At 40.5% G+C, this 23,220-nt stretch overlaps 3 protein-coding genes across 16 annotated transcripts in view; 1 reads left to right on the top strand and 2 right to left on the bottom strand.

Moving 5' to 3' along the window:
- LOC145306864 (uncharacterized) overlaps window positions 1-23,220 on the top strand; it is a 282,216-nt gene that overhangs the window by 204,898 nt on the left and 54,098 nt on the right. The window lies entirely within an intron of this gene.
- Window positions 8,297-12,361, bottom strand: LOC145306910 (uncharacterized). Its single transcript, XM_080149250.1, has 10 exons — window positions 12,248-12,361; window positions 11,843-11,951; window positions 11,528-11,595; window positions 11,208-11,242; window positions 10,933-11,005; window positions 10,564-10,640; window positions 10,036-10,074; window positions 9,381-9,446; window positions 8,960-9,015; window positions 8,297-8,414 (listed from the first exon to the last, which is right to left on the bottom strand). The coding sequence occupies exons 2-10, from the start codon at window positions 11,947-11,949 to the stop codon at window positions 8,297-8,299; spliced, it is 639 nt and encodes a 212-aa protein (XP_080005376.1). The 5' UTR covers window positions 11,950-11,951; window positions 12,248-12,361.
- Window positions 12,583-22,250, bottom strand: LOC145307446 (uncharacterized). Its single transcript, XM_080149895.1, has 13 exons — window positions 22,206-22,250; window positions 21,063-21,108; window positions 20,520-20,580; window positions 19,624-19,658; window positions 18,900-18,968; window positions 17,985-18,026; window positions 16,904-16,959; window positions 15,927-16,002; window positions 15,316-15,395; window positions 14,721-14,777; window positions 14,234-14,274; window positions 13,308-13,341; window positions 12,583-12,703 (listed from the first exon to the last, which is right to left on the bottom strand). Exons 1-13 carry the CDS (start codon window positions 22,244-22,246, stop codon window positions 12,649-12,651), a joined length of 693 nt encoding a protein of 230 aa, XP_080006021.1. The 5' UTR covers window positions 22,247-22,250; the 3' UTR covers window positions 12,583-12,648.

Genomic DNA, 23,220 nt, shown 5'->3' with positions numbered 1-23,220 from the left:
AATTAGCCTATTCTACCTCTGATTGGACCCTTTTGCAAGTAAGGGGACAGTCAGCTGCCAATTGAGAAGCCAACTGACCCGTGAGACGGCCTTTTTAGGTCGATTTTCCATCATTTGAACGCATTATGTAGGCCTCTGGCCTACGGCAAGCAGATTTAGCCTGCTAAAAGCGCCAGTTTACGGCGTTTTTTCCGTACCGTGTAGGAGTAGCGCTAGGTGCGCAGCCACGGTAATCGGATAATTTAGCTCAGACGGCTACAAAACTGAGTCTAAATTGGCAAGTGTAGCTGGGACAAGCCCCAGGACACCCAGGCCAAACCTATGAGACGGACAGCTAAGTGCTGGTCTCCCTGAGAAGGCAATGTGTGGCTGCGAAGCTTCAGCACACAAGTAAGGCCTACCACTGCGACGGATAGCAGAATTTGAGCCAAAGGCATGGCAGGACGGGACATTCCCTGCCGCTGCCTCCCAGGATTCGAACCCGAGGCGCTGCAGGAAGGGCCATTCCCTGCCGCCATCTTTCGGGATTCGAACCAGCGGCGCTGCAGGACGGGACATTCCCTGCCGCCGCCATCCATCTGACCCTTGCAGGACGGACATTCCCTGCTGCCGGTGCTTCCAGAATCACACCTAGAGCTCCTAGTGATAACTACACATAAGTGTGTATAAATGTCAACCAAGTGATAAAAAGAAATATAAAATTGTTGACCCAGTGATAATTGATAAGCTCTAGTGATTCGAAGCTACAGTATAAGCCACCACCAGCGGTCTACACACACACACCATGGTAAGCGATACTACCATAGCTGCGGTTCGGCCACCGCCGAAGTTTCTGCCGACCCCAGCCGAGCGGGAGGCCCCCCTGTCTCAAGGGCAGGACCTCCACTTCCCCTGCCACATCAGGGTGAGGTTTCCTACGCCTGACCCTGCCCAGCACGTACAGGTTGATGCCATGGTAGATTCTGGCAACCGTGTACCAGGGTCTGCCGTCATTTCTGAACACCTCATGCACGCAATGGGCGTGCAGCGCATGTTGGTTCCAGACAACACCCAAATCCTGACTGCTAATGAGGAAGGGCAGCCCCTTCAGGTAATTGGAAAATTATATGAATTATATATGGCAGTTTCACACACTCTTATACTCCATCTGTACCACGTGACTGTGGTACGGAATCTCTCACACCCTCTGAACCTAGGAGGGTATTTTCTCAAGGAGTTCGGAACTAGGCTCTGTTTCGACATGCAACCCCCCTGCTTGTGGGTGCGTGGGGAGTTTATCCCACTCCGTGGCGTCCCCATCGACCGGGAGACAGCCTAGAGAGAGTTGAGTTACGAGGGGCCTCTGCCAGGCACACTGCCAGAGCAGCCGCGTGTAGTTGAGAAAGGCACGCACTGGGTGGATGCTGCGCTAAACGCCCACAGGGGGACCAACCTGCTAGCCATGGGGTTGCCCCCAGTGCCCAAGGTGCCTCTGGAGAACCTGCCAACGACGTTTCCCGAGATTTCCAGCCCTCCAGAGCCGATCTTCTCCGCCGACACCTTCATCAACGGCCAGCCGTGTCCACCTGGCCCCCTCTACCTGGGGCCCCCAGCAATCCAACCGGCCAAGTCCGAGTCCAGGCCCGTCAAGTCGCGGTCTGATGCACCCGGAGCCACGCTCGGCCCCCAGGAATCAGCCTCTCCCGGCGCCGTGCCCGTCAAGTCGTGGCCGGACGCCCCCGGAGCCACGCATGGCTCCGATGCCTCAGCCTCTCCCAGCGCCGAGCCCGTCAAGTCGCGGCCGAACGCCCACGGAGCCCAGGCTGGTCCCGGCGCCCCGGCCTCTCCCAGCGCCGAGCCCGTCAAATCGTGGCCGGACGCCCTCGGAGCCACGCCTGGCTCCAACGCCTCAGCCCCTCCCGACGCCGAGCCCGTCAAATCGCTACCGGTGGCTCCCGGAGCTGAAGCTGACCCCATGCCAGCCACGTACAGGCTAAGCGCTGTCACTCCAACTGATGGCCAACCACCCCAACTCCGTACGGCCAAGAGGGTGGTCTTGCCTGGCCGCGGTGTCATGGCTGTCCCTGTTGAACTAGTGGGGCACCGTACCAAGGATGCCATCCAACTATCTGCCCCAGAACAGAGGTTTGGGGAGTATCTTGTCATCCCAGAAGGCCTGTATGCCCACAGGCCTGGCTCCGCCAGCGTGTTCCGAGTGCTGGTGGTAAATGAGGGGGAGATGCCTCTCCTGCTGAACGCCGGCCTCCCCGTGGCTGGGGAGCTGGTCAAGCCCGACATTCTGGAGGTTTCTGACAAGCCTCCCCCTCGTATTCATTCGTTCCAAGAGCCTGTTGAGCCCCCAGATATGCAGGAGCTGTGGGCAGCCCTTGAGATGGAGGAGAACGAATTTCTACGCAAGGACCCCCTGCTCAAGAAGGAGGTCTGGACCATGTTGTCAGAGTACAGAGACGTCTTCTCAAACTCTACCCCCGGCTGCACTGATGTAGTAGAGTTACAGCTGCGCCTCAAGCCAGGGACCCAGCCGATCCGCCAGAGATTTAGGGATCTGAACCCGCGGCAGGAGGCTGAGCTGGAGAAGCAACTGGACACCTGGCTGCAAGAGGGAGTCATAGAGCCGTCAGACTCCGCCTGGAGCAGCCCCCTGGTGCCCATCAAGAAGAAGGACGGGAGCACCCGCTGGGCCGTCGACTACAGGGCCCTCAACAAGTGCCTTGAGCTGGACAGCTACCCCTTGCCCAGGATCCAGCAGCTGGTAGAACGAGCGGGAGGACACCGCGTCTACAGTGCCTTAGACGCGGTGGCTGCGTACTACACCATCCGAGTGTCCGAGGACAGCCGGCCCTGCACCGCCTTCACCACCCCCAGAGGCTTGTACCAATGGAAAAGGATGCCCTTTGGCCTAGCTACAGCACCATCTGTCTACTCCAGATTTATTGCAGGAGTCCTGAACCCATTAGGCACGGCCAACCTCCAGTCATATCTTGATGACGTCCTGACCTTTCACCAGGATACCTGGGCCCACCTGGCTAGGCTCCGGGAAGTCTTGGAAGCCCACCGCAGGGGAGGAATCCGCCTCAAGCCAGCCAAGACCAAGCTGTTTCGAGCCAAAGTGGACTATCTGGGCCACACCCTCAGCCGTGAGGGGATAGCCATGCAAGAGGATTATATTGACCGCATCCTTGACTGGCCGGCCCCCATCACCCCCAAGGACTTGCTGGCGCTCCTGGGGTTCTTTTGCTACTACCACCTGTTCATCCCAGAGTATGCCGACCTCACCTACGAGATGAATCGGCAGAAAACGGCCAAGACACTGACCTGGACGGCTGAGATGGAAGCCTAGCTGCTACAGCTCAAGGACAAGTTTCGCCAAGCCCCCATCCGAGCGCCACCCAGGTTTGACTTACCGGCCGTGTTCCAGCTCACCACAGACTTCAGCAGCCGCGCCATCTCTGCCATACTCAGCCAATGCCAGGACGGCAAGGAGAGGCTTATTGCCGCCGTGGGGCGCAAGACAACCGACCCCGAGACTCGCTACCCGTCCTGGAAGGGAGAGATGGCCGCCATCATGTATGGAATTCGGAAATTCCACGGCATCTTGTCCTACCGTAGTTTCCAGATCAACACTGATTTCTCAGCCTTGCTACAGATGAAGTCGCTGAACACATCCACAGGGATGGTGGCCCGCTGGCAGGAGGAGCTAGCGGCTCTAGACTTCACTGTCTGCCATCGTCCTGGCACCCAGAACACCAATGCTGACGCCCTCAGCCGCCGGGAGGACGATAATATGCCAACAGCCACCGCCGAAGAATTAGCAGAGCAGGCTGAGTACATCCACACCCTTTGCCAGCTAGGGGAGCCCGCAGCTGGCAGGCCCGCTGCAGCACGGCTGGACCCGGCCAGAGTTTTAGAGGCACAGACACAGGATCCCCTCTTGCTCCGTGTCCGCCAGTGGGTGGCCGACGGCAAAGCCCCAACTAAGGCTGAGCTGCGAGGCAAGGAACGGGACGAGCAGCAGTACGCCAGCCGCTTCGCAGCCCTGGGACTCGACGAGCATGGCTGCCTCACCACCACCGACCAGACCCTGACAGGAGAGAGGACAAGATACCTGCTGCCTTCGGCCCTCCAGCAGGACGCGTTTTTTCTGGCCCATGGGACCCCCATGGCCGGGCACTTTGGGATGGACGCTACTATTGCCCGCGTCGCCATGCATTTCTGGTGGCCCAACCTGTCCCGTAATGTCCGCCTGATGGTTCAGACTTGCCCTGAGTGTGTACAGAAGGTCACCAAGGAAAGGTTGAAGTTAGGGATACACGTGCCCTCCCGCCAGGGGTATCCACAGCAAGTCCTGTTTATTGACTTGGTGGGGCCCCTGCCAGAGACACCAGCCGGGAACCGCTACATCCTCACCTGTCAGGATGGGTTCAGCCGGTTTGTCAGCCTCTACGCCATCCCCAACAAGCGCACTCTCATGGTGGCTGAAGCCCTACTGCACCGCCACCTGGCCACGTTCGGATGTCCCCTGAAGATCCACTCCGACAATGGGATGGAGTTTACTGGCCAGGTATTCAAGGAACTGGCCTCCAAGCTCGAGATTGGCCTGACACATCCACCGCCCTACAACCCGCAGTCCAACCGGGTGGAGAGGTTCCATCGGACGCTCAACACAGGCATGCGGCTGTTCCTGGACAGAGACGACAACAACTGGGAGCCACACTTGCCTGCCATTGCCTTCGCCTACAATACCAAGGCCTGCAGATCCACGGACGTGACCCCGTTCCTGGCCTACTTTGGGAGAGAGGCCAAGCTTCCGGTGGACATGGTGCTCCGGCTGCCAGACACTGAGTATGCCTCAGTCCCAGCCAACGTCCAAGCTCTCCTGCAATGCTACCATGCCGTGTACGACGCAATCCAGCAGCGAGAGGAGGGAACCATCCGCAGGAGCGCGGCCGCCTACGAAGGCACGGCCAAGTACGAAGTTGGAGACCTGGTCTGGTATCTGGCCCCCCGCCTGGTGCCAGGGAAGTCGGCCAAGATTACCAAGAGATGGACTGGCCCTTGGAAGATAGTGAGACAAGCCACAGACGTCCATTATGTCATCAAACCTGCCTCTCCAACAGCCAAGATCTCAGAAATCACCGCGCATGTAGGCCGACTGCGCAAATACACCGGAGATGTAACTGCCCATCAGATTCCAACAGACATCCAAGGCGACCTGGACGGTGACGAGGACGCCACTGAGCTGCCCGCCGGAGCTGCGGCGCTGCCAGCTAGTGACCCAGGACAGTTACCAGTGTACCAGCCGGCAGCCGCCACCCCACAGCCTAGCGGCCAGGATCGCGACCCTGTAGAAGAGAACCTGCAGCACCAACCCAACGAACCACCGCCGTCGCTGCCAGCCCCAGAGCCACCTAGGGATGCCATCTGGAACCCTGATACTGACATGGAGCCCCTGCCGGCCAGCAGCGAGCCTGCAGAAGGAGAAGCGGCCACTGAGATGGAAGTGGCGGCCCCAGAGGGTGAAGCTGAAGCGATGTGTCCCCTTCTGATGACAGCCGTCCCCATCCGAGTGGGAGCTAAGAGGCCAAGCAACCTGGACCAGGCAGGCGCCCCCATGGAATTTTACGCGCCTTCCTCCATCGTTATTTCCCCCTTGGGAGCCTCCAGAGTGAGCCTAGGCCTCCGTGTCCAGTTACCAGCCGAGACAGAACTAGTCCTGCAAACAAGGCAAAACTTCCAACGACGGGGCCTGGCTGTCGCCAACCCACGGCTGGAAGCCAACTGGGAGTTGACAATGCTGATATCCAACCACAGCCAGACCGAGCAGCGAGTGTCCCGCGGAGCCTGTATAGCCAGAGCTGTCCTCCACCGAGCTGTGCCCCAGGAAGATGTTGTCGTGCGCAGACAGAGGCTGCCGTATCCCCAGGTTCAAGGCCTGGTGGCTCGGGAGCCCCGCAGCCCTTGAAGGGGAGGTTGTGGTAATACGGCAACAGACGGACGGGTAGTTTACAGAATTGCTACGCAGTGGCTTATCATGACAAGCCTTCTGCACTAATCCCATTATATCACCATTTACCTCATGACCGCAGGTGACCCCATTGCGCAGCGGTCAAACTGGCCTGGCTAAATATGGGGAGGGGCACGGACACGCAGCTATCACGCGCCCCTCACGCAACTATACAACCGGGAGGCGCTGCCTCCCCTTTTACCACAGCTACCCCCACAGGCTGTCTACCGCCGTGGGCTACGCCCTTGTGTCCCACACCCCCTTCAAACCTAACCTATTGTTATAATCTATTTGTATATATATAGTAAACATCCATTGTAAATGTATTCAGTTAAATATATAATTTCTGTATGACTAAATCCTGCTAGTTTGTTTTGGTAGAATACTTCAAGGCTAGGGCTCGTTGGATTCGAACTCGCAACCGGTGAGCTGAAACGCTTCGGCTTACCACAAATGTACTAAAACAAAATTTTACACGAATGACAACAAACTCAAATATCATGAAGTGATAGTGGGAAAAAATTTGATAGAGATTAGTGTCATACAATAAACGTTAAACTTTATAAAATAAAGAAATCAAAAACCCTTAAAATCACGCAACCTTTAAAATGATGAAAACTTAAAAATCTAGGAATCGATCTAGCACCGCAATAAATAGACAAATCTTAATGAAACTTGATGGAAAAATGTAGGATACGAGCATACTCAATCCCTGATAATTTCAGCCGTCAATCCTGAATAGGAATAGAGAAAATCACGAAAAACTAAAAAATCTAGGAATCGATCTAGCACCACATTTTATGGACAAATCTTAATAAAACTTTTTGAAAATATGTAGAATGTAAAATTAAATAATCCATAAAAATTTCAGCTCTCTATCTTGAAAAGGAGTTGAGAAAATCATAAAAACGTAAATATGTAGGAATCGATCTAGCACCCCAAATAACAGACAGAAGCACAAAACAATGTAAATAATAGATGGGCATATATAATGGGAATCTGAACTAAAATTTTCAGCTGTCTATCTTGAATAGGAGCTGATAAAATCACGTTTACCCTTTAGCGTTACGGACGGACTGACTGACGGACTGACTAAAGAACGGACCGACGGACAGAAAAAGTGAATTATAGAGTAGCTTCGCTAATGAAAAAGTTAAAAATATCAAAAGAAATAATCTATAATATCAAAACATTATAAAAATATTTTATACAAATAAATTAGAGAAGAAAGTTACAATAGCAATGAATCAATAAAAATAATGGGGGGGAGGGTAGCTTTCCCTCCCCCCTTGAGGTTGAGGTTTCAAATATTGTAACCGATGTCATATGGTGCTCGTTCCAGATCCAGTCTGTTCCATTTATTTTTATTTGATTATATTCTTTTATAAAAGTAACAGTATGACTGTCTGAGTGTCTGTTTATACCGAAGGATCTTGCTAAACCAATATGGTTCTCCTTTAGAATATTATTTATCAAAGGTCTCAAACATTAACAGCTATTTAGGGAGTATGTACCACCACTATCCACCCAAAAAATTGGAAAACAGTAAAAGTGTCTGACTATGACGTCAGAAAAAATTAACAATTAACCAATGAGAAGCCAGTATTCACAATGGTAAAATATATAGCGGCCTCTCATTGGTTAATTGTTTATTTTTTCTGACGTCATAGTCAGACACTTTAACTGTTTTCAAAAAATTGCCCCTAGAAAAAAATGAAAATCATTTTATCGGCTATTGTCTTATCCCTTTAGTTCCCTGTTAGAAATGTGTACAATTAATATGATAGGGGGTAGGGTAGAATTTGGGTTACATAGTTTGGCTCTGTCATAAAAGAGCCTCATACAGGGGGGTGGGGGGGCTACCTAACCTAACCTGATCTAAAGTACTAAAAAAGAAAAATACCACCTCCTATATTTTCAATTTATGTCGTTAATGAGTCATTTAAACAGACGACATATCAATAGTATGTCGGCTATGACCATATGGTCGACGTTTTGCCGTACATGCATCAAATTTATTTTTAAAAGTGAAGCGATTTATCTGAATTTTGGTACATTGGTTCCTGGGACTACAAAGAACAATATCAAAAGCGAAGCAACTCTATAATCAAGTCCTAAAAATGTAAGTATGTCCATAATCATTATCCTGTATCAAGCAGTTTTTCAACAAATTTACTTACAATTTTGCTTCGACTCTTATACATTTCATTTCTGATTATTCAGTTCTGACACTATACAAGTGTTAATGTCCGTTTGTCCTACCGTTTCAGTGCTTCGCTTTTATGGATGTTGTCATCCTTGTTTTTTCTTCAAGAACGATAGTTTAATGGTATTAAATAAAAATTTCCTAAATTGTTTTTGTCTCTCATTTCCTCTGTCTCGAAACTTGACACATACCACTTCCACAGTTCTACATAGATAGATAGAGAGATACATTTTAATATGTAAATATACAGATAGATAGTTAGACAGATAGATAAATAGATAGATAGTTAGATAAATAGATAGATAAATAGATATACATATGCTTATTACAACCATTTCTGTTTCCAAGATATTTTGCTTCAGACATAAAAATCTTACTACTTTAAATAATAAACTAGCGGCTTGGCCCCTAGTCTCTAGGTATAATTACATCTTCTTTTACACCCAGCAGAAAAAAATACGAATGGATCGCAAATTTTCGCACCTACCCAGCAGAAAAAAATGCCAATGGATCGCAAATAACGAATTCGCGAAACAAATTTTTTGGGGGTTGAGGGTGTCCCAAGCCCCAAGAAAATAGCCTCAAACCACCATAGGACCAGTAGGTGTATTCCCTGAAGAATAGAATCCGATCGGTTCAGTGGTTACCTAGATCTTAAGGGACAGACAGACAGACGAATGGATGGACAGACATCATTCTACTTTGTATTATAGATAATAGAATATATCTACATATCTCTGCATAGTTACCTGTCCTCTAGCCAGCTTCCATCAGATTTCACCAGAAAAGGATAATACTTGGTGTACTGAATAATATATAACTATAGAATAGCTGTATTAACCTAGCCTAAACAGCATAAGTTAAAGTTGAAGCTCTATATAGTGCCTGTATAAAAAGGAGATAAAATTTCAAAGTTTTTGGGCAATGTATCACAAATGATGTCATATTTAAATAATGGACTATTCTAAAGTAATGTCATTTGGGATGTTTTGGACAAAAGTTTTTATAGGCACTAGAAAGAACTTCATCAAAGTTTCTAAGTTGATCCTGTTTTTGGGTCAAGACAATCCCTGCCACCCTCCAATCAAATTCTCTGTAGTTATGTAGCGCATCACGGGGAATGTATGTCTATCTGTCTGACTGTATGTCCATCGGTTAAAGAAAATTTACCTGGTTAACTTCTGTGATACAATTATTCTCCACATTCTCCATATTGGGGGAGGAGAGCATTGTCTCCTAAAATATTTATCCAATTATTATAAACAATATAAAAGAGAGGAGACACCTGTATGTTTATATAGGAGAGAGAACTGAACAGAAAGCAGTGTTACAGACAAAAGGACAGACACACAATCACACCTATAGAGTTGTTTATAAAGAATAGAGAACCAAATAGAAAGCAGTCAGACAGACATGTAGAGAGAGGACCAAACAGAAAGCAGTGTTACAGAGGGAAGGACAGACACACAAACACATCTGTAGAGTTGTTTATAAAAAAGAGAGAACCAAATAGAAAGCAGTCAGACAGACAGGTAGAGAGAGATACAAACAGAAAGCAGTCTTACAGCCAGAAGGACAGAAAGAGAACTGAACAGAAAGCAGTGTTACAGAGGGAAGGACAGACACAAAAACACACCTATAGAGTTGTTTATAAAGGAGAGAGAACCAAATAGAATGCAGTCAGACAGACAGGTAGAGAGAGAACCAAAAAGAAAGCAGTTTTACAGAGGGAATGTCAAAGATAGAACTAAACAAAAGCAATGTCACAGTCAGAAGGATGAAAGAACCAAATGGAAAGCATGAGGGACAGACTCAAACGCTTTACCTTCATAGTGTGGTTATAGCCAACTACCCAGTTCTCTCCCTAAAAATAATAATTATAATCAGGGACAAGATAAAAAGATAAATTACTAAATGCCCCATCTGAGCCTATTTTGATAATTGTTTGATAATTGGGTTATGATTTACTTTATTTGTCTGACCATCAGTAGGTAACGTCACTATTGGAAAATGTGCTTTCCTTGTTTTCTATTCAAGATAGACAGCTAAAATTGAAGATTCCCTAAACCATTGTGCATCTAATGCTTGGTCGGTTGGTCTGTCAGTTATATTTCAAAAATATTAATATTAAAACATTCGAAAACAAATGTAAAAGCACAAATACAATAAAACAAGTAATAATATAAAAATTCAAAGTTCTTCGATTTTATGCATCAGATGAATTTCAGACATTTAATTAACAAAAATTTTAGGCTTTTTCTACCCACAATAAAGATTTTAAAGGGGGATATTACTCCCCATAAAATATCATATGAATCACCAAAGAAATAGAAACTTTTAAATTGGTGTAAACCTGATTTGAGCCCCAGTCCATAAACCAGAAATACATTTGTGAAGCATCGTGCTTGTACACAGATCTGGCATTGTAACCTGAAAATTGTTAAATGATAACACACGGCATTCTTGCGCATTCTCCCCAAAAAACATGAAATCAGTTAAAATGATAAAAGTTGTGTTAGTTCATCCCCTAAGTGGACTAGACAACCTTAACCAACTTGCATTTGCAAATTGAATGCATTTACAAGTATGGCTTTGAAACCAATCATTATCTGCTGGATAAGAACCAGTTCTAAGCCATACTGAAAAATAATGTATCGTATTATATTATTGCCAGTTTTCACCCTCAAACCTACCCCCCCCCCCTCCCATCACAATAGTGTACCTGTATAAAAAGAATAAGTTCCAAGCAGTAGAGGTCGAACCTTAAACAGTGCCCCATTTGATTTTAACTCAACCTAGCAAAATATAATTTTATAATTATCTGAAATTGACAGTCAGACAGACATGGTATGATTTGGACAGCTTAACTGACAAACAAAGACCAAGTATGAAAAAGTGAAAGACATTGGCCTGCAATTGGTAATTTAGTCTGTGTATTGGCATAACATTAATTCTTTCAAAAACATTTTAGTGCTTGTAAAAATGTTATAGTGTTACCTTATCACAGCAGTCCAAAGTTTTATTGTAACATTCTGAAACAAATAACATGTATTGCCTTTTTCATTGGAAGAGCAGCAACTCTATAATACTTTGCAGTAATCTGGAAAAACTTCAAAATCTAAAAACAACCCCATTTTTATGACTGTTTCTCCAATATTTTCTTTTCTCTCTCCTCTGGAAAGTGTCATGTGTGACGTCTTATAAATTCGTCTCAAAAAGAGGATAGGAGAGGAGAAGTGAGAAAGGCCTTAATAAAAAGATAATTTTTATGACGTCACTCATAACACTTTCCACTTCTTATAGGTTGATTACATTACCTACTCTCAGCTTCCAATCTGTTTGCCAGGCTCTGTCTCCTGTGTTCCAGCTTTTCATTGGTCCAACTCTAAATAGTTCACAATATGTAAAATATTGTAATATCAGAGAATAACTGAAAACATACCTTACCTTACCAGGATTCTCCATTGATTTTTAGATCATCTAGAGAATCCAGAGCATCATCTGCTTGTAATAGGATGCAATACTCTAACACCCATGGATATTAGGTAATATCCAACAGACAACCAACCCTTTGATTGCATGACCTAATCATTATAATAAAGATGCTTAACTACCTAGAAATGAGTACCTACCTATGCATATCTTCAACACAAACACTGTGCTCTGGATGCCACTCTAAGTTGATACTCTCCAATGATCTTCTGCTTTGCATAAAATTGCTGGAAATCATCCAGTTCATGCCTAAAGATGATCTAATTATATGATTTATGAATGAAGAATATGTGTTAGCTAACTGTTGGTGAGGAGTTGAGTTTGAGTCTGGGCAACATTACATCAGACTAACGACATTAAAACTAGTATTTACTGCAGCTATGAACACGTTTTTAATTCAGCGGATATTAATCAGTCTTGAAGCCATACTGGGAAATGTTTACTTGTCTGTATTATTTGTTGAGCTTCATCATTATGGATATTGTTACCCTTGTTTTCTAATTTTATTTTTACTTGAATTAAGTCTCCAATCGTAGTTTCTTTACCTGAATTAGGTCCCCAATCCCAGAAGTAGAGATAATTACTTATATCATTGATTTAATAAAACTTGCAGCTGCATCCCTAGCATCTGGAGACTCTATATTCAAAGGGATATTAAAGGCATAAAAAAGGATAAAACCACACCTAAAATTTTGCATAAAAAGTAAAATAGCTTAAAACCATTCACGATTCATAAGAAGCATCAATGTAATGGAGGACCATATCTGTTCAGTGGTTAGTAAGTTCCTTAGCTACAGACAACAAAAGCTTACTACTTTATATGATAGGATAATATATAATTTTTAACTCATTTTATAATAATGGAGGAGGGGGTTTACATCTCCCCCACCCAACCTCAACGGCCCCTAGAGACCTCTAGGGGCATAGCCACTAGTTATTAATTAAATCAATGCCTAGTTTTTTCTTGGAAGAAAACAAATCTACCGTTTTCTGTCAAATTTCTACAAAAAAAAAGATCAATTTATTGAAGGGCTGGTATTTGTTTCTTATCTGAGTACCTATTGGTCCAATTTGTTTCTACAATGTGTTCCTATTGGCTTAATTTGTTCCTACACTGTGTTCCTATTGGTTCAATTTTTCCCTACACTATGTTCCTATATTCTAATTTGTTCCTACACTTTGTTCCTATTGGTTTAATTTGTTCCTACGCTGTGTTCCTATTGGTTTAATTTGTTCCTACGCTGTGTTCCTATTGGTCTAATTTGTAAAAAAAAATTTACCCCCCCCCCCCAACCCCCAATAAAACATAATAATAGGACTTTAATAAATCAAAAAAGCTCTGACATGGGAATGTAAATTATACTGGTACCCAAAGTTTCTATAGTCAACTTTGAATTTTGATTAATTGGTTCAACTAGCAGTTTACAATTTTTTCAACCAATAATGTAATCTACAAAATCATATTTTTCATTCAGAGATCTAAAGGGACGAGACAATGGCCGATAAATTGATGTATATCCCCAATAATGAATAATGATATACAAAATAACCAATTATATAGATCCAATTAGTGGTTGAAAGTCTGAGTTTTGCAATACAACTTACCTATAGTTTCTATCTAGAGCCACCTCATAAATTCCTAGTAAAAAAAGAAGCTCTTTATAGTTTGTATGAAAAGGGGAAAAATTTTAAAAACCTAAGCCAAAAGTTTTTAAATTTTCCCCCTTTTTTGTAGGCACTATAAGAAGCTTCCTAAAAAAAGTTTATCAATTATTTTCATTTTTAAATAAGAGGCATGCAGAATAGGGTGGGTTCATATAGGAATTAGACAAAGCGGGGATATGCAACAGATAAAATTAACCTTAAAAACATTTCTGACCGAAAAAGAATTTTAAAAAATTGAGTTTTAGAACACGACCACTTCAAAATATAATTCATTACTTATTAGTATGCAAAGACGACATTCAAAAATTTTTTTGAATCAGAACTATGGCTTCATGGTGCTCCCTGGAAAGGCCTTGAGGAGCTGAATCAGGAACTTTTGTTTGTTTCAAAATATCTCGTTCCTAGCCTTAGAAATCACTAAAAAAACAAAATTTTTTAAGGTTTATTGAGAATTGTCCAATTTGTAGAGGTTTTTTAGATTTTCTCAGGCTAGGAACGAGATTTTTTGAAACGGACAAAAGTTCCTGACTCAGCTCCTCAAGGCATTTCCAGGGAGCACCATGAAGCCATAGTTCTGATTCAATAAATTTTTGACTCCCATTTACAAATAGCTATACAATTGAATGTCTGGTCGTCAGCGGTTTTAAGACTTGGGATAAATTTTAAATCATCCAGAGGTGTATTATATCTATATAAATTGAGTGCAGATCCCCGCTTTGGCCTCAGAAAAAAAATGTCCAAAATCGACCCACCCTAATGCAGAAGGGGGGAGGGGTGGATGGATGGGTGAATACAGCCACCCCTCCTCCCTACATGAATTTGGTCTACACCCCTGTTATACACCTCCCTAATACAGTTTTACTTACCCAGTTTATCTTGGTGGTAAACATCTGTGATACCATTGGATCTAAATAATTAACATAGATGACAACACTGTCTTCCTATTGGTCAATTTGGTTCAATTGATTGATTGTTCCAAAACTGTGCTCCTATTGGTCAAATTTGTTCCTAAACCAAGTTCCTATTGGTCCCATTTGTTCTTAGACTGTGTTCCTATTGGTTCAATTTGTTCACAATAGAGGGTATTCTCCTCTTAGAAATTTTTTTTTCAATTTTGAAAATTTGAGTCCCCCCTCCCCCCTCCCCTTACAGCGAACTATGAACTCTGGCGCTCGGCTCCCTACTCAAATTTTCAAAATTGAAAACAAAAATTTAAGGAGGATAACGCCCAATAGAGAATACAAAGTTATATTTGATTGGCAAGAACATTATTATTAGGGAGAGCGCATCCATTCTTCAAATAAGTCTGCTTATCTTTAAGTTTTATTTATTTATTATTATTTTGAGTTTTACCTTATTCTTAATCTAGTACAACATGTTTTAGATCTTTCCTCAGGATAACATTGAACTCTAAACATACATACAAGAATCACGAAACCTTTCTCATAGATTTAAATATTTTTCCATAATTATATTTTGTAGCATGATAAAACTCTAAACATATATTTTTTTCGCATTCGCTCGTCATCTGGGGAGGTTATGTGATTAAGTTATGGCTCAACACCATGTCAAAAGCAAAGATGTTAAAAATGGTTATTACTACTGCTGCTATGTCAGAACGACATTACTAGTAAGGGGAGGATGCCTTGGCCCAAAACAGGCACGACTTATTACCATGTACAGTTAGGACTTTCAGACAGAGATCGTGCAATTAAAGAGCTGGTTACTTAATACTCCAGGCGATTGAGCGCATTACACTTAGCATGCAGAGTATGTTGATGTTGGCATGGAGAGGTCTTCTTCCCAAAGTGTTACCTAGCCCACTAATTTCAATCTACAGAAAGGGTATTAGATATGTAAAGGCATTACTCCCAAAAATATCCAAGGCAGAGGGGTGATGGGGTGCCCCCCCCCCCCAAAAAAAAAAAAATAAAAAATGTTGAGTTACCTTAAAGTAGTATCTCTGACCCAGCCCCAGTTTCTATGGAGTTTGGTCCACACAGAGAACGGATTCTGTGCCATGTTCACCTGCCAATATTTTGGATCATTTAAAGAAAACAAAGTAGCAGGTTTCGTCTTATTTTTTTACTTTAGGTTTTCTCCTATTTCTTGCCCCCACATGGGGCTCTAACCCTGCAGGGCCTATTTCCTAATCATTAACATTTAGCTAACCTAGACTAACCTATTAAAAGCTATCAAATATCCCATGATTCAATTGATTTGTTTGCTAATATAGTTGTCTTAAGTAGGGGAGGGGTTAAGTCATGATGGGTTGGAGGAGATGGGGGGTATCATTTTATAAGCCTATTTAAAGAAACATTCAATAGTATATGTGAGAATTATCAAAATCAATTACTTGCGGGTGGGGGGGATTTACCCTCCTATTTTTATTTTGGTTTCAAAAAGAAAAAAGAAGAACCACATAATCCCCCCCCCCCTCATAAAAAATAAATAAATAAAAAATTAAAAGCTTGGATGTCCTTAATTATTTCTACTATTTTTGTTAACAACTTTAGTATGACATGACACAAAATTGTGTGATTTGTACGATTTAATTACCTGTGCAGGGCATTTATTTCCACAATAGTTTTCAGTACAATAAACCTTCCTTCCTTTCACATCTTCTCGTCTCTCCCTAAAAACAATAGTGTTACTCATGAGACATTTTGTCTAACCTGGCCAATAGGAGAATACTGACAGAACATTCAAGAGATCTCATTGGTTACAGATCTTTAAGAGCATATTTTTTCATTTTGTTCGCGTTATGAGTCAGCTATAAATTGTTGCATATAAAAGGATTAAGCTTTTCCTTGGTAAATTAATTTGTGTAAAATTTCTACCCTTGTATAATGTGAGGCATATGTCAAAACATATATTAATATAGTTATAAAAATTCTTTTGATAAAGTTAGCTTTCTAAAAATTACATTGCCTAATTAAAAAAAAATATTTGTTGCCTGTATCTCATATATAACAAAATGTAAACAACAGTTTCTGTCTGCAAAAATTCCCTTTTTAATTTTGACGAAAAATGGAGTCAGTTGGACCATCTAGATATACTATGTCTAATATCTATTCTAAAAGCAAAGTCTATTAATAACCAGGGATCTAGGTATAAAACAATTTGTAGCAGACAGACTAACTTGAAGAGTAGCTAGGCGCCCCATAATAGTAAGGTCATTATAAAAAATCTGTGTTCTATTCAATTGTTATCAGTATATATACATAAATTGTTATTTATCTTATCATTTTATAGACAGTTTCCGTGGATATTAAAATTAAAAATGATAAGATTAAAATTAGTTTGTTAGCCATGAGGCTGAAGGTCCAGGTTAACAAACCAATATTGATTTTATGATTTTTATTTTAATAATTGTAGAAAATTGTCTGTAATACGATCTATATATTATTTTTCGGTATGGCTAAGAACCGGTTCTTATCAACCGAATATTAATTTGTTTCAAAGCAATACTGATAAATATAATTTTATCTATGTTTGTATATTATTTCATGTTGGAATAAATATTTAAATGTTACCATCTCATATTGGGTGACTCTATACCATGTCTCCACTGATCAAAGTTGTCAGAAAACTGAAAAAATTATAATAGTTATTTCTTGCATCGTATCATTATTACAAAATGCCGCCAATGAGACATCAGTAAAAAAAATTATATTGTAAGGGACATTCCTGTATTCAAAATGGATGAGATAATCTATGCTTTCTCGTATTAAATACTATACTATATACTAGTTACTTCGCCCCTAGCCTCTAGGGGCTTTGCCCCAAGAGGTATAATTACATATTCTATTACTTACCCAGCAGAACGGATCACAAATTTTCGCACCTACCCAGCAGGAAAACATTTTGCGATTAAATTCGCAAAATTCGTAAAATTCGTAAATTTCGTAAAATTCGTAAATTTCGTAAAATTCGTAAAATTCATAAAATTAGTAAAATTTGTAAAAAAAAAAAAAATGGGGGGGGATTTTTTTGTTTTTGGGGGGGTTGGGGGTGTCCCACCCCCCAAGAAAATAGCTTAAAACCACCGCAGGACCAATAGGTATATACCCTGAAGAGTAGAATCCGATCGGTTCAGTGGTTACTGAGATCTTAATCTTCAGACGGACGGATGGACGGACAGACAGACAGACATCGTTCTACTTTGTATTATAGATTTCCCGTATCGCTTTGAAACCGATTAATATTTGGTGGATTAGAATCGGTTTACATCCATACTGAAAAATTATGTCTATCATTGTATTTGATCCAGTTTTCCACAAATATAAAAATGGCCGATAAATAAGAGTACAACCCAAATTATGGTACAAAAACTTAACCCTTCTGTACATAATAATTATAGTGGTTGAAACGCATGGACACTCCAACTAATCAGATTTTAATAAAAGTCCCCAAAGTTGTTAAGCCTACGAATAATATAACGTAATTATAAAACTTTAGGGACTAGTGTAATAAACAGCACATTGTCCCCCCTCTCTCTCTCTGACTATACAGTCATCTTCATACAAGTGTAGATGTACAAAGCTCCCAAAATTTTCTTTTTTAAAGTCTTGGATTGGTTTTAAGCTGTTTTTTAATGAAAAATTAAGTACATACCAACCAGTTTTGACCATCATCTTTTCTTCCCTCATCAAATATCTAAACAAAAATATGGGTAGCGAAGCACAAAAAATCCTTGGGTTGACAAAAATAAGTTAGTTAGAGAGCAGATGATTTGTTGTCCTAAAAACGAGAAAATATGCAACAGATAAAAACATCACAAAACCTTTCTAATAAAATAAGTTTTTAAGAATTGCACCTATTTATGGGCTAAGACATTCCCCCCTTCACCCACTTATAGACAGAGCAGCACGAGGAACCATTTTTAAATTCTTGAGTATGGTAATGCCGCAGGTTAAAAAGTTACTGCATAATCTTATTATTAAATAATCCACTTTGTACAAAAAAAAAAAAACAAGGATGACAACATCCATAAAAGCACAGCTCTAAAACGTTATGTCAAAAAATACATTAACACTTGTAGAGTATCGGAACTGAATAAGCACAATATCAATCTATAAGTCTAAAAAAAAATTTAAGTATATTTGTTGAAAAACTGCTTAAATACAGGACATACTTACATTTTAAGGACTTGATTATAGAGATGCTTGGCTTTAAACATTGTACTATGTTGTAATACAAATCATTAATTCAAAAATCAAATGAATAAGTTATTTATATCATACAAAAATCTATTGTCAAAACAGAAGAAAATCAAAATGGACATAAAAATATCTGGTAATGTGTATATAGTTACTAAGCTTCCTAAACCATACTTAATTGTTATAGGAATCATCATGCAAAGTTTGGAATTGACAAGACAATTCTAAAATGTTTAAATTTACATTAAGACTGTTCCGTCTGCTAACTGTTCTGGACAGATTGGACAGACCTGAGACCAACCCCAATTTTAGAAGAAAAAAAATTGCACATTTTGTTTTGCGTTGGATCCTGCCTCTAGGCTACACTTACCCAATAGTATATATAGCTCCTGCCACCCTTCATCTTGTAAACAGGCCGGTCATTTCTCACAATATCAGTCTAGAAATTAGGATTAAGTTTATCAGGGATATAGGGATGCGACGAACAGCATTTCATTCAATTTTACAGTTCAAACTCAATACCTTCAAAACCAGAAATATTTCTATTAGAATTTTTAACAATTCGTCTGCCTTGGGAATAATTGTTTTAGCGGCATTCTTTGCGCTGGTCCCCAAAGTCTTGAAAATTAGCCAAAATAAGAAAAGTTGCCTAGGTTCTAGTCCCAAAAGTCAGTAAGAAATATGAATTTTAGATCCATTGTCCCAATCCTGGAAGCCTGAAGTTAATGCTTTACCAAGCTAAATCCCCCCCCCCCCCCCACCCAACAAAAAAATAATAATTCTCTTACAGGTGAACTTTTTACAAGGATTGCTGAGTGAGGGGGGGGGGGAGGTAAATCAATTTTGGAAGTCTTTTCTAACCATCTAAATTCATCAAAAATAGTTTAAACCCCCCCCCCCCAAAAAAAAAAAAAATTAAAAATAATTTCATCTTCCCTTCCCCTCCCTACCCTCCCCCCCCCCCCAAAAAAAAATATGATCTGTAAAATTAAATAATTATGGTTTTATGAATATGGTCTCTTAATCATATAAGTTGTGTCAAAACATTTCCACCACGGATAATTTGTAGAAAAGACGAGTCGCTATAATTTCACCTTTACGTAGGTTCCCAAGAGGTCTGCTTGAAATTCTAAAAATACATAAAAATTATACAATAGATAGATAGATAGATATACAGATAGACAGCTAGAAAGATAGATAGATAGATAGATAGATAGATAGATAGATAGATAGATAAATAGATAGATAGATAGATAGATAGATAGATAGATAGATAGATAGATAGATAGATAGATAGATAGATAGATAGATAGATAGATAGATAGATAGATAGATAGATAGATAGATAGATAGATAGATAGATAGATAGATAGATAGATAGATAGATAGATAGATAGATAGATAGATAGATAGATAGATAGATAGATAGATAGATAGATAGATAGATAGATAGATAGATAGATAGATAGATAGATAGATAGATAGATAGATAGATAGATAGATAGATAGATAGATAGATAGATAGATAGATAGATAGATAGATAGATAGATAGATAGATAGATAGATAGATAGATAGATAGATAGATAGATAGATAGATAGATAGATAGATAGATAGATAGATAGATAGATAGATAGATAGATAGATAGATAGATAGATAGATAGATAGATAGATAGATAGATAGATAGATAGATAGATAGATAGATAGATAGATAGATAGATAGATAGATAGATAGATAGATAGATAGATAGATAGATAGATAGATAGATAGATAGATAGATAGATAGATAGATAGATAGATAGATAGATAGATAGATAGATAGATAGATAGATAGATAGATAGATAGATAGATAGATAGATAGATAGATAGATAGATAGATAGATAGATAGATAGATAGATAGGTAGATAGATAGATAGATAGATAGATAGATAGATAGATAGATAGATAGATAGATAGATAGATAAGATAGATAGATAGATACTTACGTTGTGCTGTTGCCTTTGATGAAACTCTTATGGTCGGACAACATTCAAAATCTTCAGTGTACTAAATACACAAATTTGGTAAGTAATATAGTAGGTCAGACAGACAGGCGGATGGACGGTCAGACAGACAGACGGATGGACGAACAGACAGATAGACGGACGTAGAAACGGACGTACTTGAATAACAGCTAGGAAAATTAACTTTTTCCCAAACTTTTAAAATAATTTTAGTAATGATATTGAACCTTGTTGTCCTGGGAATCATCTTTCTAAAAATCAGATGAATAGGATAATCATATCATACAAAAAATGTATGATTGTCAAAAAAAGTTAAAAAATTACCATGTTTTAAATGAATGTACGGACTTTCTGGTAACGATTATAGAGTTGCTACGCTTCCTTAATCGTACCTTACTGTAATAGGAATCATCATACAAAGTTTGACAACATGTAAAAATTAACAAAAAAAAAGCTATCCTATTCTTTACGGACGGACGGACAGACAGTGTAAACTATAGAGTAGCTTCGCTACTAAAAAATCACCTTTTTAGGGTCATAGAATATTTCTGATTTGGCAAGGTAAACAAAACTAAAATAAATAAAAAAATTTAACTTTTTTCCGGATCGAACCGGTTATGAGCCGTACTGAAAAATCCTGTATTCCATGGTATTTTTAATAATTTTCAACTAATAATAAAAACAAAATAATGAAATTAATACCAATTTTATTGGCCCGGGACTTTAGCTCCTTGGAGTAAACAAAAATGGATATATCTTTTTCATTTCACTATCTGTGGAATGCTGTTTATAATAAGAAGCCTTGGGGCCAGCAAATCTGGATGTAATCTAACAATTTTTCATGTACTATCCGCGGAAAGCTGTTTTCAAATCTGTTGAAAAAATTGCACATAAAGCATATGATCAAAAGCCGTTTTTTAGCCATACTGAAAAATCATGTATATCATCGTATTACAAACAATTTTCCACAATTATTAAAATAAAAAGCATAGAATTAATACCGAGATTATAATTTGTTAGTCCGAACTTTCGGCCCCTCGGTTCTAACAAAACAGGTTTTAATCTTCTCATTTTTCTTTTTGATATCCGCGGAAAGCTGTCTATAATACAATGCGATAAATAAATAGGATAGAGTTGCTACGCTTTCTAAATTGTACCTTGTTGTCATAAGAATCATTATGCGAAGTTTGAAATTGATATTCCAAAATGGGCCTAGATTAACTATAAGAACAATTCCTTTTTCGGACGATTGAAGTACGGACCGACTTTAATTTTCAAAAAGCTTTGCTTCACAGTGCTTCTTACGGATGGACAGACAGACGGATAAAACGTATGGTATGGAGTAACTAAGCTACAAATTACCAGAGGAAGGGGAAATCCAGGGAAAAGGGAAAGTTATTCCGACAAACAATTCAAAAGGACAAGTTTTACTCCAACAAAATATTGAATTTGCTTCATTTTCAATTTGAATTAATTGGCAGCCCCTGGGGGAAAACATAATCTCTCATTTATTAACTTGAAAACTAAATATTGATTGGTTGGCTCCAACTAGCAGTGTCCAAACATTACAACCAACCACCTTAATCTAAAGACAGCACTATTTTGTTTAACATCATTGGATATCAATTTATTGGCCATTGTCTTATCCCTAAAGATCCCTGTAAATACCTGTTAAAAATCAACAAAATTCTAAAGGTTTGTTCTACCATATTTTTATCTAAAAAAATAAATTTTTATCCTTATATAAAAGTAACAGGATTTCTCTGTGTCTGTCTGTCTGTACCAAAGGATCTCGCAAACCGCTGAACTTATCTGGTTCTCCTTTACAGTGTAACTTCTCATTGGTCATGGGATGATTTATAACTGTCTTTTTTTTCGGGGGGGGGGGGGGGGGAGGGGGGTAGGGGGGGTATCACCACCCTCAAAAGAGAAATCGCGGCTAGAAATTTTTTTTAAAGACTAAAATAAAAATGGGAGGTGGTCAATATATACCACCATCCTCATAGGATAAATCGCCCAAAGAAAATAATGACGCCAAATTGAACATTGGGAGGTTAGACTTATCCACCCCCCTAACCCTCGAACTTGGGGGACAACGTACTACAGAAAAGGTCTCCACGAATATTAAAATAAAATTTATGAAATTAATACCAGTTTTGTTAGCATTGGGGGCTAACAAAATTGATTTGCCTTTGATTTTTTTTATTTTAATATCCGCGGAAAGCTGTTTATAATACGATGCGATAAATAACTATTCTATACTGCCAACTTAATTGACATGTTTTCAGTTCACTGTCAAAAATGAAACTAAAATTCTGGTTCAAGTTCAAGTTTAATCAAATTTTATTTTTAAACCAAGAATAATTATATACATATTGAGCACAGCAAATATCGGGAATATTTCCTTTCGTGGCACCGCCCCTTAAGGAGCGATTCGTCGTATTCAAAAATGACTTTAATATGTTATTTTAGGTTAGGTTTGGTTATATTGGGTTAGGTGATTGCCCCGCAGGGTTAGGCAATTGGACCCGCAGGGTTAGAGCCCCCCGCAGGAGCTAGAAATAGGGAAAAAACTACTGTGAAAATAGGAAGAATCGCACCTTAAGGGGCGTTGGCACGAAAGGGACTATACCCCAACAATCATATATCCTATTTAAAAAACAGTTATTTATTGCATTGTATT

Source organism: Acartia tonsa, chromosome 15, assembly GCF_053477335.1.
Source record: "Acartia tonsa isolate MP-2025a chromosome 15, ASM5347733v1, whole genome shotgun sequence".
NCBI classification, from domain to species: Eukaryota; Metazoa; Arthropoda; class Copepoda; order Calanoida; family Acartiidae; genus Acartia; species Acartia tonsa.
The sequence above is the reverse complement of the archived record's forward strand: the minus strand, read 5'-3'. Positions and strand labels throughout refer to the sequence as shown.